Source organism: Lycium barbarum, chromosome 1 (assembly GCF_019175385.1).
Source record: "Lycium barbarum isolate Lr01 chromosome 1, ASM1917538v2, whole genome shotgun sequence".
In the NCBI taxonomy this organism is placed as follows: Eukaryota; Viridiplantae; Streptophyta; class Magnoliopsida; order Solanales; family Solanaceae; genus Lycium; species Lycium barbarum.
The window spans coordinates 156,324,743-156,336,872 of record NC_083337.1 but is presented as its reverse complement, the minus strand read 5'-3'; the positions used below and the strand labels follow the sequence as shown (position 1 = coordinate 156,336,872).

General features: G+C 35.1%; 1 protein-coding gene across 3 annotated transcripts; it reads left to right on the top strand.

Moving 5' to 3' along the window:
• The first annotated feature begins 233 nt into the window (after window positions 1–233).
• LOC132599093 (uncharacterized) lies at window positions 234–8,124 on the top strand. 3 transcript variants are annotated; one of them, XM_060312320.1, is made up of 6 exons: window positions 234–523; window positions 1,478–1,732; window positions 1,819–1,992; window positions 2,124–2,230; window positions 6,537–6,853; window positions 7,335–8,124. In XM_060312320.1, the coding sequence occupies exons 1-6, from the start codon at window positions 377–379 to the stop codon at window positions 7,934–7,936; spliced, it is 1,602 nt and encodes a 533-aa protein (XP_060168303.1). In that variant the 5' UTR covers window positions 234–376; the 3' UTR covers window positions 7,937–8,124. The 3 variants fall into 3 exon arrangements, with proteins under 3 accessions (XP_060168303.1, XP_060168311.1, XP_060168299.1); XM_060312328.1 differs by having other exon boundaries at window positions 235–523; window positions 1,475–1,732; window positions 7,347–8,124; XM_060312316.1 differs by having other exon boundaries at window positions 235–523; window positions 1,475–1,732.
• The last annotated feature ends 4,006 nt before the right edge of the window (window positions 8,125–12,130 follow it).

Below are 12,130 nucleotides of genomic sequence, written 5' to 3'. Positions count from 1 at the left end.
CCATCACAAGAAAGGAGTAAGGTTTAAGTACACTCTAACCTTCTCATACCTCGGGATCGTATGTTTTTTGTATCTAAAAGATAACGAATTATGTTGTTGTTATTTCACTATCAGACAAAACTAACTTATTCAGATACTATATTTAATCATGATAAAACTTATCTCAAAATTAATAATAAAAGAATACTAAATTTTTATTCCAAAAATTATTTAAGCTTGTAAGCTGATTGCCAGCTAGTATCCAAAGTGATACAATTGAGCCCCAAAAAAGAAAAAGAGAAAAAAGGAAGTAGTAGCGAAAAGAGAGTTTGCTTTCCCTTTCACTGGAATTTTCCATCTAAGTGGACTCTGATATTTTTGGTATTTGTCTTTAGTGATGCCTCAATTGATGAACACCGCCGATGTGCCGCCGGAGTTGCGGTGGCAGGGGGGAAATATTTTGCCCGTGAAGAGAGAAGACTCTTCGGATGAACAACACTGCTCCCTCAATAAGCGATCCAAACTCATCTCCTCTTCTCTGCAAGTCAGTTTTCTCTCTCACTTTCTTCTCTTCCACACACATGAAAGAGAAAAGTTGCAAATTATACTAGTGTTTTTTTTTTTAAATTTTCACGTATATATAAATTTAATCTTAAAATATTAACTTAATCTAATCCAGTTTAGTCAACTCAAGTGACGGAGGGAGTAGTTTTTTCTGCTCTTCGTTCAAAGTGATGCTTCTTTCTGATCCCCAGAATTTTGCTGTTTCAATTCTCAACAGCACTTGTATTTGTGTTTTTTACGGGCAGATAGCTCGCAACAACACAACTTCCTATATCCACTTATCTTTCACGAGTATGTTTGTGCACTCGCTAATGATCATGGTTTAAAATAGAAATAGGTCGATTTTGTTGGAAAATCCAGGTTATAACAAGTTTCCTAATTGTGAACCGTTTAATTACTTGAATGTATCAACAGAAATAACATAGGCTCTGAATTTCACTACACTCAGGGATAGTGATGTTAGTTTGACTTTTATGGGTGTTAATCGGATTTGTGTATTATATTAGGTCTTGGGTAAGAAATAGTCTCAATAATGGTTTGATGTTAGTTTTATAGTGAAAATATCATCTTATTATATATGCTCTGAGTTTATGATGTTTTATTGGATTTGTGTATTATACTAGTTCTTGTGTAAGAAAATTTCAAAGTAATGGTGTAAATGATAGTTTTATAGTGAAAACATGTCAAGAGGTTTGAGTAGTTAAAATGTATTTGAATACCTGGAAATCAGATAGAAATAATACTATGAATTTAGTTGCATCAAACATCTGGGGACTTACCAAAGGGAAAGAGCTTGGTAATAATCATTTACCAATTTGGGAATAAGAAGTTGGTTTATCATTATTGATGCCTTGATACTGCTTAAAGAGATACCAGTGAATTTACGTCAATTATTATCTTCTCTGAGGTCTGAATCAAGGATATTTTGCAGCAGCAACTAGGTTTTGGAGCTTGTGGTTTTTCAGATTCGTCATCGCAATTTGGCCAGACAGATGAGCCCAGTCCATTAGGTTTGCGGCTAAGAAAGAGCCCCTCACTGTTGGATTTGATCCAAATGAGGCTTTCTCAAGGGAGCAGCTCCAAGGCGGGAAGTCATGGGAAAAAGGAGCAGAAAGGAAGCACTGGAATGACGGAAAAGCTCAAGGCATCGAACTTTCCTGCTTCAGTTCTGAGAATTGGGAGCTGGGAGGTATACTTTTAGTTTTTTTTTATATGATTTGTATATAATGCTCAGTCTGAATTTCCATAAGTGAATGGAATTTTTTGCATCTACAGTATAAGTCAAGATATGAAGGGGATTTGGTCGCAAAATGTTATTTTGCCAAGCATAAACTTGTTTGGGAAGTCCTTGATGGTGGTCTCAAGAATAAGATAGAGATCCAGTGGTCGGATATTATGGGGTTGAAGGCAAATTACCCAGATGATGCACCAGGAACCTTGGATGTAGTGGTAAGGGGTAATTAGCAATTTATTTTGCTATTGTCTTCGTGGAGTTATTTCCTTCACTGCATTAGCAGAATAGGCTCCAGTGTTGCTCTCCTTACTAACCTTAGTTGGTGTTATGAATCCTTGGATTGCAGCTGGCAAGGCAACCTCTTTTCTTTAGGGAGACAAATCCACAACCCAGAAAGCACACTCTGTGGCAAGCAACTTCAGATTTCACTGATGGACAGGCTAGCATACACAGGTCTTACCCATTATCCCTGTAGTTCTTTTCTTCCTCATCAGTAATTTCACACCGTTGCTAGTCGTTAGCCAATTTTATCTTGTTTTCTTGACATCTCTATGGACATCTTTTGCCTGGACACATCTGTTCTTTTCAGCATGCCTTTTCCCTTCTTTCTGTTTCACTTTGGAAAGCATTTCAAATAACTTGTTTGACCTGCTTAGTTGATGTATGAAGATAATGACATAAATCCAGAAAGGTTTTTTTTTTTGGTTTTTTGGATGACAAGGGAACTCGCAGCCGCTACCCTTCGGGTGTGCACAGGGTAAACCCCGTTCCTGTGCAATAGCCCAGAAACCATACAGGAGAGGTAACCCGCACTAGGCAAGCCCCGTGCGACGAGCTCGGCCCAGAAAGGGGTTTGCCTGAAATGAACGAACACTATTGACGGAGTAAAGTGCTCTCAATGGATCATGGCTATCACAGGGATTTTATTTATTTATTTATATGATAAGTAGTAGTCTTATTGGGTTTGGAGATTGATCTAGCAAGTAGCAATTGTTGATATGGAAAAGGCCAGGAAAAACCATTTTCTTTATTTGAACTTTTTAAAATGGTTTGGGATGGGGGTTTAGAAAAGATGGGCAGACTACATTGATTCACCCAGAATCTCTATCTTGAGTACGATTAGTTTATTTGACGAGTTAGTTTTTGTTAGGAGAGGTGAGACAAAAATTTGTGATTGAGGCTTAATTATTTTTGTAGACGAAGAGAGGCAATACTAGAAAGATAAGGTAGAGTGGGTTGCTTGTGCACTTAATTTAGTGAGTAATGGTTAATGTCTGTAGGAATGGCAACGGGGCGGGGCAGGTTTATGTGGTGTGGGGCAGGTTCAAAAATAGAAATTTTGTTATGTGGAGCCGGTTGGAGTCTTTGCGGGTTAAGGCTGAACCACACCGCAACCGCCCAGCCTCGCCCCGTCGCCATCTCTACTTAATGGTTCGCCTTGTGTCCTAATCTAACTGTAAGAGCATTTCAGTATGACAACCGAATGGAATGTCTCAGTAGATGCTGTTTCAAGTCTCACTAGCCGATTAAGTTTCCCAATTTCAGTTTAGTCATAGTAAAAAGTTAACACCAAAGCCCACAATTATTAGTAACTAGTAAATTTAAACTAAATTTAAACTAAGAAGATTTATAAAAGATTTCCAAGCTTCTATATAATGAATTCAGATACTACCTTTCTATTTTTTTTTTTTTTTGTGAGAAAGTAAACAGCTAAAAATAACACACATTAAGGTTAATTCATAACGCTACTTTACGTATCACATATACTTCTTTGTAATATATAGTTAATTATATTTTACGAATGAAACTTAATGAAATTTAATCTAATTGAGAAAATAAAAATATTTAAAAAATTAAAAGTACTAAATTTCATCTTTAAAACTGCTAATTACACAAAACAGATTTAAATTATTATTAGTTATATATTGAGTAGATGAAATTCTATGTAAATAAAATACAACCTTTTTAATTAGCAACAAAAAATGATCAGGGAAACACCATCTCTTGCCCTTGCAACGCCAATTTCAAGACATATTTGCTAAAGTCTTGGTACTTTTGTAAATAATTGCCTCTACTCAAAGCGCATAGAGTTAAGGTTACGAGACTATCGAACCTGTAACGTCTAACCATGAACACCCCTAGTAACATCACTAAAGACTATATCAATCGACAATTGTTCAGTGCATGATGTGGAAGTCCTAAGGGGTCGTTTGGTGCTGGCTAAATTTATTCTGGGATTATAATCCCGAGATTTTAGTCCTGAGACTAATTTATCCATACCTTCTATCAAACAAAGTATAAAATGAAGCCCAAACTTAATTCTGGGATATCCCACCTTATCTCGCGTACCAAACGACCCCTAAGAGACTGAACGGCTGCTTGCTAATATGCTCAAATTTTAGAAAGAAAATTCAAAAAAGGGAAGAAGGAAAAACCTTTGTAAGTGCTTCATAGAAATTCGCATTTGGTTGCACGCGAAGTTAGTGTCAAACCTGCTTCTACAATAGGGAGTTTTAGGATGTAGTGGTTGCACCCGTTTTGATCTACCTTCTTTGGTCTTTGTCTATGGTGGATATTTGCAGTATGCACACAAAAAATGGAAGTGCGGTTTTAGGATGTAGTGTTTGCACCCGTTTTGATCTACCTGTTTTGGTCTTTGGTTATGGTGGATATTTGCAGTATGCACACAAAAAATGGAAGTGCCCAGCGGTAAAGGGAATTTATGATTTCCAGCAGGTTTAAGCATATTTTTTTTTTCATCGGTTACAAGCTTACTACTCTGTCATAGTGGCCGTAATTAAGAGGTGCCTTTTAAGAAAATTCTTTGCAGTTTCTTTTTCAAAAGAGGTGACTATGCAACATTTTTAAGAAGGTACATAGAGGGAAAAAAGGCAAAATTGTGAGAAAAAAGATAAATAGAAAACTTACATAGGAGAGTGCCACGTCACCGGGCCTATGTCCCGGCTTTATATAAATACTAGTCCAGTGAAGCCCGTGCTGAGCCCGGGCCCAAGATCAAGATAATAATGCACTTCATAATGTTTTTAATTAAAAAAAAAATTGTGTACGTTTCTTAGGCACAACTCTTTTAAAATGATCGCTTCTTAATCATGTATTATTCATTAGTTAAATTTTTTGATCATATAATTAGATAATTTACTAAAAGAATTGTTATAAGAAAGCAAGTTTGCTTGGGATAAACAGATATCAAAGAGACAGAGATAACTTGATGTTTAGTAACAAAATTTAAAGTATGCAGAATGATTTCAAATTGACTATAGTCATAAATTGAAAAGGATTTTTTTATATTTTATGAATTTGTGAGCATATAATTTCTAGTTAGAGGTAGGAATAGCATGTTTTGCTATTCATTGATTAACTACTAGGGCCTATTAACTACTCATAATTTCATGTGACGATGGTTTATGCTAAACAAATATGGTGATTAAAGTCTAGGTTTAGATGAAATTCAAATTAAATTGAATTCTTTGAAACATAGTTTAAGAATTGATTTAGTTTGTCATCAACTCATTGATGCTTTATTCTTAAAAGAAAACCTCCTTACCCAACCAACTAAGGATTACATAATTTTTGACAAATTAAATTGTTTGCAAGAAAAGAAAGATGTGATTATCAATATTTAATAATTATGAGATTGAGGAGTTATCACTTGGTAAGCATCTTTTCTCTTTTCTATCCCACTTGATTAACCAAATTGAATAAAATTTAAAGGTTCTTTTTCTTTTATTTTCCAAGATTTTAATCTATTAATTGTTAAAAAGTTTTAAAATTTATTTTATATTGTATAGTTGTGTTAAATCATTAAATCTAACTTTATATTTTCAGCATAACACTTCTTTTTTTTTTTTTACCTAAAAATAAGATCAAGACGAATTTAATGTTAATTTAAGAATTACTAAAGAAAATTTGATCGATAGAGTACTCTTCTGGTACCAAATGAGTTCGTCAAAGTTATTATCATCACCATTTTAGATTATCTTTGTGCATAGTTATTTTTGTTAGATGACATCATCACTATTAACAATTTTTTTAGCATTTTTAAAGGGCTCAAAATTGATTATATTGAACAAATTGATTTGTTCAACCAAAGTAAAAATGAAATAAAGTAGGGGAAAAAATAAGAGATAGAAAAAAGATATGCTATCAAAAAGGGTTTCAAAGTATCTTGATTCATTGGAGTATACTTTGATACATGAAGTAATAAATAGCAACTCCAAGGACAATTTGAAAGAGCAAACCAATTTGATTGGGCCAATCAAATAGTTACAATGTAACTAAGTACTACAAAACTCATTACATTGCCCCATATATATATAGTAGTAATATAGATTATGAAGGGTTTTAATACCAGCCTCGCCCTGTCGCCATCTCTACTTAATGGTTCGCATTGTGGCCTAATCTAACTGTAAGAGCATTTCAGTATAACAACTGAATGGAATGTCTCAGTAGATGCTGTTTCGAGTCTCAATAGCCGACTAAGTTTCCCAATTTCAGTTTCGTCTTAGTAAAAAGTTAACACCAAAGTCCACAATTATTAGTAATTATGAAGGGTTTTAATACCATGTTGCACCGGCAGTAGCTTTTGTATTGTATCACAGTGATTGCAAGTATTATGATTACAACTAATACTGGTTGTAGGCTGTTTTAGGTCTGTTCACAATTTCTAGCATTTCCTTCGCTTTGTCTTAATGTGGTTTAGTTTTGATGTTAAAACACTCCAATTCTTGTTGTGTTCCAGGCGACATTACTTAGAGTGTCCGCAGGGTTTGTTGGGAAAGCATTTTGAAAAGCTTGTGCAATGCGATCCTCGTCTTAACTTCCTGAGTCAACAAGCAGAGATAACATTAGATTCTCCTTATTTTGATTCACGGATATCGGTATTCGAAGACTCACATGTAAGTGACCGTGAATTTGATCTGAATAATGAAGGAAGCCCCTACTTGCAAAGTGCCACTTCACCTTCAGGAGCTCAGTGTTCTTCCTCAAAAAGTGAGCAAGATCCTGTTAGTAGACCTTCGGAACGTATTCACCATGAAAAGCCATCCCCAAGCTCAGGTAAATATGTCAATTTTATTTGAGAACTAAAACATGAGTCTCTGGTGAGGTATGTCTTTGAAGATGTCATTATAGTTGTTCTCTTGGGCACAGCTTGGTTGATGATCATCATCCGTTACCCCCACTTTTCCAAAAAAAGTGACAAATTGATTGCCGTTTCCTTTTTAAGGAGTTGAGAGGAAGTCTGCTGCCTGTTTCCTTGGTTTTATTGTACTCCTATTTTGCCGGTACAGTTGTGTGTTTCTTGAATTTAATTCACATTTAGGAGGTTGTCTCTGTTCAAAAAGAGCAATATGACCGAAATCGGGTCTATGGACATGTTATCCTGTGTTGAGGTTTGTTGATCTCTGCCACTCTATGGTTTATTTGAAGTGATTAGGAGCTGGTTCTATATTGCTATCTGAATGTATGTTGTTCTTGTTAGTGTGCCGTTTCACTTGGATTTGTTTTGGTTGTCTGTAACTTTACATTTAACGTGCAGTTATTGATACAGGGGCAAGTGAAGATATGAAGAGTAGGGAAGTGGAGCAATGGAAAGGGCTCAGTAACCTCAATCAACTCAGAGTGCCTGGATTACATCCCTCCGTGTCAATGAGTGATTTAGTGAGCCAGCTTGAGCAACGCGTATCAGAGCAGAAGACATCAAAAGTCATCAACCTCGCAAGTAATGAACGGGAAAGCTTGGAAATACTGGAAGATATCTCCAAATCCTTGCTTAGTGACACTCAAAATGTGTCAGCTTCAGATGAGAAATCTCTTATGTTAAGGGTCAATTCTCTGTGCTGCCTTCTTCAAAAGGATCCTGCAACAGTTCAAACGAGTGAGAACTGTGGTGATGTTGCGATGGGTGAAAGAAGGGTTGATGGAATAAATTTCATTCCCACAGCACCGTTTGGAAGAAAAGTTGGAGAAGATCCTTCTACGCCGGAGGATGAACCAAACGATCTCTCTGGTTGCAAGCCGGCTTCAACAATGTCAAGAAAGGACTCAGTCGGGGAGCTGTTGCTGAATCTTCCTAGGATAGCATCACTGCCCCAGTTTTTGTTCACCTGTGATGACTCTGCAGGTAACCAGGCTAGATAGTTTTTGCTCAACTCTACATCAGATAATCATTAAAAAGGATGTCTCTAGTTCTGTTGTATATATATATATTTAAAAGTAGGTTAGCAACAGTATGTTCAGTTTAGGATTTGGATCTTTGATGTATCAGTTTAGGAATGTTCAGGTATAGAATGTTTTCGTGCCTTTGTATCGAAAGTTAGTGTTGTGTATGTTTTCCGATGCTTTCCTTGTTGGCACTGCTGCGTTATTTGGCTAAGTACTCCCTCCGTTTACTTTTACTTATCCACTGTACTAACAACGACGATGACATACCTCCTTTGTATAGAAAGTTAGTGTTGGGTATGTTTTCCGATGCTTTCCCTCTTGGAACTGCTGCGTTATTTCGCTAAGTACTCTCTCCATTAACTTTTACTTGTCCACTATATTAACAACGACATACCCATATTCAGTGTGATCCCACAAGTGGGGTCTGGGAAGGATAGAGAGGGAAGGATAGAGTGCACACAAACCTTAACTCTATCTTGGGAGGTAGAGAGGTTGTTTTCGATAGAACTCGGCTCAGAATAAAGCAAAAACAAGGCAGGTCAAAAGGGAAAAGGAGCAGTAACTACAACAAAACAGTACGCTAAGCGGATAAGAAAAGAAGTAGATAGTAACAGAAATCAAAGGATAAGAAACTACATGAGGAATACTACTTGTTCACTTTAGCATATCAAGAAAAAAACAATCTCTTTTTCTTGTTTTATCCTTAACATTGACTACTTAATGTCCGAATCTTTTTTCAATTCCATTTACACTATATACCAAAAAATATGGATATTATAATGAATATATAATTCATTTATTATTTCATAAAGAGAGTGCTAAGTCCATTGTAGATAAAGTAAAAGTGAAGAGAGGGAGTATAAAATTGCACAGAGCATGATCTTCAGGTCTTGCCCAAAGAAGGCAGAATAAAACATTAGATTCAGACAACACGGGACAATATTCTAACGTGCACAAGAAAAAAAGAAGAAGAGAATACTGGAACTGTTTTAAGATTCCCTTTACCCTCTGTTTGGATGGTTGTTTCCCGTGGTTCATTAATCTACAGTATGATATGGTGCAGTATGGTGTTGTATTGTATTATACTGTATTAATGAACACAATGTTTGGATAGACTGTATCGTTTGTTGTGGTTTAATAATATTTGTATTATTTGGTTTGACTGTATGGTACTGTATAATAACTTGTAAGTTTACTAAAATACCCTTAACCCTTAACTCTTAATTAGAAATTAATTTTTATATATTAATAAAACTCAAGTAAAAAATAAAATAGGAACTTTAAAAAATAAATAGATAGTGTGTGGTAGGGTCGGGGTGAGTGGGTGGTTGGGTGGGGAAAACTCACAGTTTTGATATCCAGAGTGAATGCTGAAGCTGATGGCATCAATTCCACAAACCTAATTTTAAATGTGTAGTCAATAATTAGTAGTTAATGTACATTCCAAGTGTCCCTAACAAAAAAAAAAAAAAAAAAAAAAAAAAAAAAAAAACATAAAATCCAACAACCCACTAGATTGTTATGATTGGGACATTGCATGTTGATGACCTAAAGGAAGATGAATCAAGTCAAGATTAATACTGTTACACAAGCTGAATCGGTCAACTTATCAGACCAGTATGACCTTAATTAATATTCATGGTCAACGTCTTAGTTTAACTTTTGGCCATTTTAGACATTTCAGTATCACTTCTTTGTTTTCCTCCAATTAAAAATTCCATACTTTTATTTTATTTAAACGTCTCCATGATTAAATCAATATGCGGGAGTTGCAGACTCAATGGACATGAAAGTGCCTATGTGAACGTGTACTATAACGGTGGGAAGATGCAGAAATTTCATAATCTCAAAGCAGAATAACCTCTTGCTGAATTTTCAAAAATCCTTATTCCCTTTGAACAGAGACGACCAATACACAAAAGATTGACCACTAATATACACGATAATTGAAGTCAATAAGCTGATTGTTAATGGCATTTTACTTTTCAAAGCAGTGTGTATATATTGACACTTGACAGCAAACTATACATTACTTTACTACTATATAGAAGCATGGGTCGACCCATGCTTCGTCGTCCGTTTGGCATAAAAAAAAAAAGTATGGTCCCCATATTAAACACCAACCAATATTAAAAAATTAAAAAAACCCCAACCAATATTAAAAAAAAAGTAAAAAAAGTAGAACCCACCATCTCCAAAAAAGTAAAAAAAGTAGGACCCCATATTAACAAAATCAAGCAATATAAATGTAACACCCCGTAAACTTGAACTAGGTGTGAATGTGTAAAAATCTAGTATTAAGATGATATTATATCTATATGAATCCATTCTTGATGAATTCGGGTGGAAGATGGTCGTTTTGAAGTCAAACCAACTAGTGAAGTTCTTAAGGGCTCTTAAATTCGCCTAAGTTTTGGTAGGTCTGTCTTCTGGGCGATTTTCATGAAAATGTGTTGTGAATTTGGAAAAACTTCCTTCATGAAAGTTGTATCTCTTTGAAATAGCTTTCCAACGGTAGGTCGCCCAGCCCAAGCAAATTTACGTACAAAAAGTTATGCCCGTTTTACTGAAGCTTGTCTTCGCTGGAAATTTGTCCTGTGTTACGGTGAGACGTTACGAACCGTAACACGTGTCAAAAAATACCAGAACTCTCTGGAAATTTTCACTAAAGGATGGTCCAAAGAACGGTCCGTAACACAAAGGACAGTCCATCCTTCGGGGGCGTCCTTTGGCCCGTTTTCACCAGAAAAATATAAATAAGACACTTGTTTTGATTATTCCTCCACTTTCTAAACAACCCTAAGGACGAAAATCATTCCTCCAAGTCTCCAAATCAAAGGTAAGAACATCCCTAACATTAAACCCATGATTCTTAACATGATTCTTGTGACCAAAACCTAGGGTTTGCAACATAATTCTTCCCAAAGTGATTCAAGCTAGGGTTTGGGTGTTCTTCATTAGAAAAGTGAATTGTTAAACCTTGTTTAACAAATTAAGGTATGTCTCTCTTTTAAAAACCTTATTATGGATATATGTCTTTTTTCTCGAAAGTTCTTTATTGAATAAAAAGGGTGAACTTCTCATACAAAACCTTAATGTATGGCTCTTTTAAAATCCTTTTTTTTTTTTTTTTTTTATATAAAGACAATTTGCATGTCTCTCTTTTAAAAACCTTATTATGTATATATGTCTTTTTTCTCAAAAGTTCTTTATTGAATAAAAAGGGTGAACTTCTCATACAAAACCCTAATGTATGGCTCTTTTAAAATCCTTTTTTTTTATATATATAAAGGTAATTTTTATGTCTCTCTTTTAAAAACATTATTATGGATATATGTCTTTTTTTTCTCGAAAGTTCTTTATTGAATAAAAAGGGTGAACTTTTCATACAAAACCCTAATATATGGCTTTTTTAAAATCCTTTATTTTTTATTTTTTTATATAAAGGTAATTTGTATGTCTCTTTTAAAAATCTTTTTTGACTATGAAGGTGATTTGTATGTCTATATTCCAAAAATCATCTTTTCAACTATGTCTACTCGTGAAGTACGCTTATATTGTGAAAGCATGAATTGTATTTGAGAATCCTTCCTTGATTGTTTGTATAAGTTATAACTCTTATTTGGTGGAATTTATTCTGGAATTAAAGATGGTTTCTTTTAGATAAGGTCATGCGTGTGTAGGGTCAAGCCCGCATCGAACCTTATACGAACTATACTACTTTGTGAAACTCATTTTTTGCCATTATTGGATGATTGAACTTATTTTTCTAAAGGTTGAACCTTAAACTTGTTTTGCTGTTGAATGGATTTTGTTATACTTAAAAATTGAATAAGAAACTTGAATAAGACTCTAAATCGGTTATAACTTGAAATGCCTCTATTTTGAGATGATGACTTGAGAAGTGAGATTCGGCTCTAAACCATGATTGATAATTTGGTAATATGACATGATTTGTATTTTGTTTGTGTTTGGGCTTGTATGGGCAAGCTGTGCTAGTCCAGAGGACGATTAGCCGTTATGGATCCTAACGTATCGATACAAGTATTGCTGTGTCAGTCCAGAGGACGATTGACCTCCGTTGCTTCCTAGCGCGGAGTATCTATTGCTGTGCTAGTCCAGAGGACGATTAGCCTCCGTATCTTCCTAGACCGGAGTATCTATTGCTGT

What these genes read in the sequence shown, in the direction of transcription:
- LOC132599093 (XM_060312316.1), top strand. Translation starts at nt 377, where the DNA reads ATGCCTCAATTGATGAACACCGCCGATGTGCCGCCGGAGTTGCGGTGG. An exon ending in TCATCTCCTCTTCTCTGCAA is followed by an intron (nt 524 to 1,474) that starts GTCAGTTTTCTC and finishes GATATTTTGCAG; the next exon opens with CAGCAACTAGGTTTTGGAGC. An exon ending in TGAGAATTGGGAGCTGGGAG is followed by an intron (nt 1,733 to 1,818) that starts GTATACTTTTAG and finishes TTGCATCTACAG; the next exon opens with TATAAGTCAAGATATGAAGG.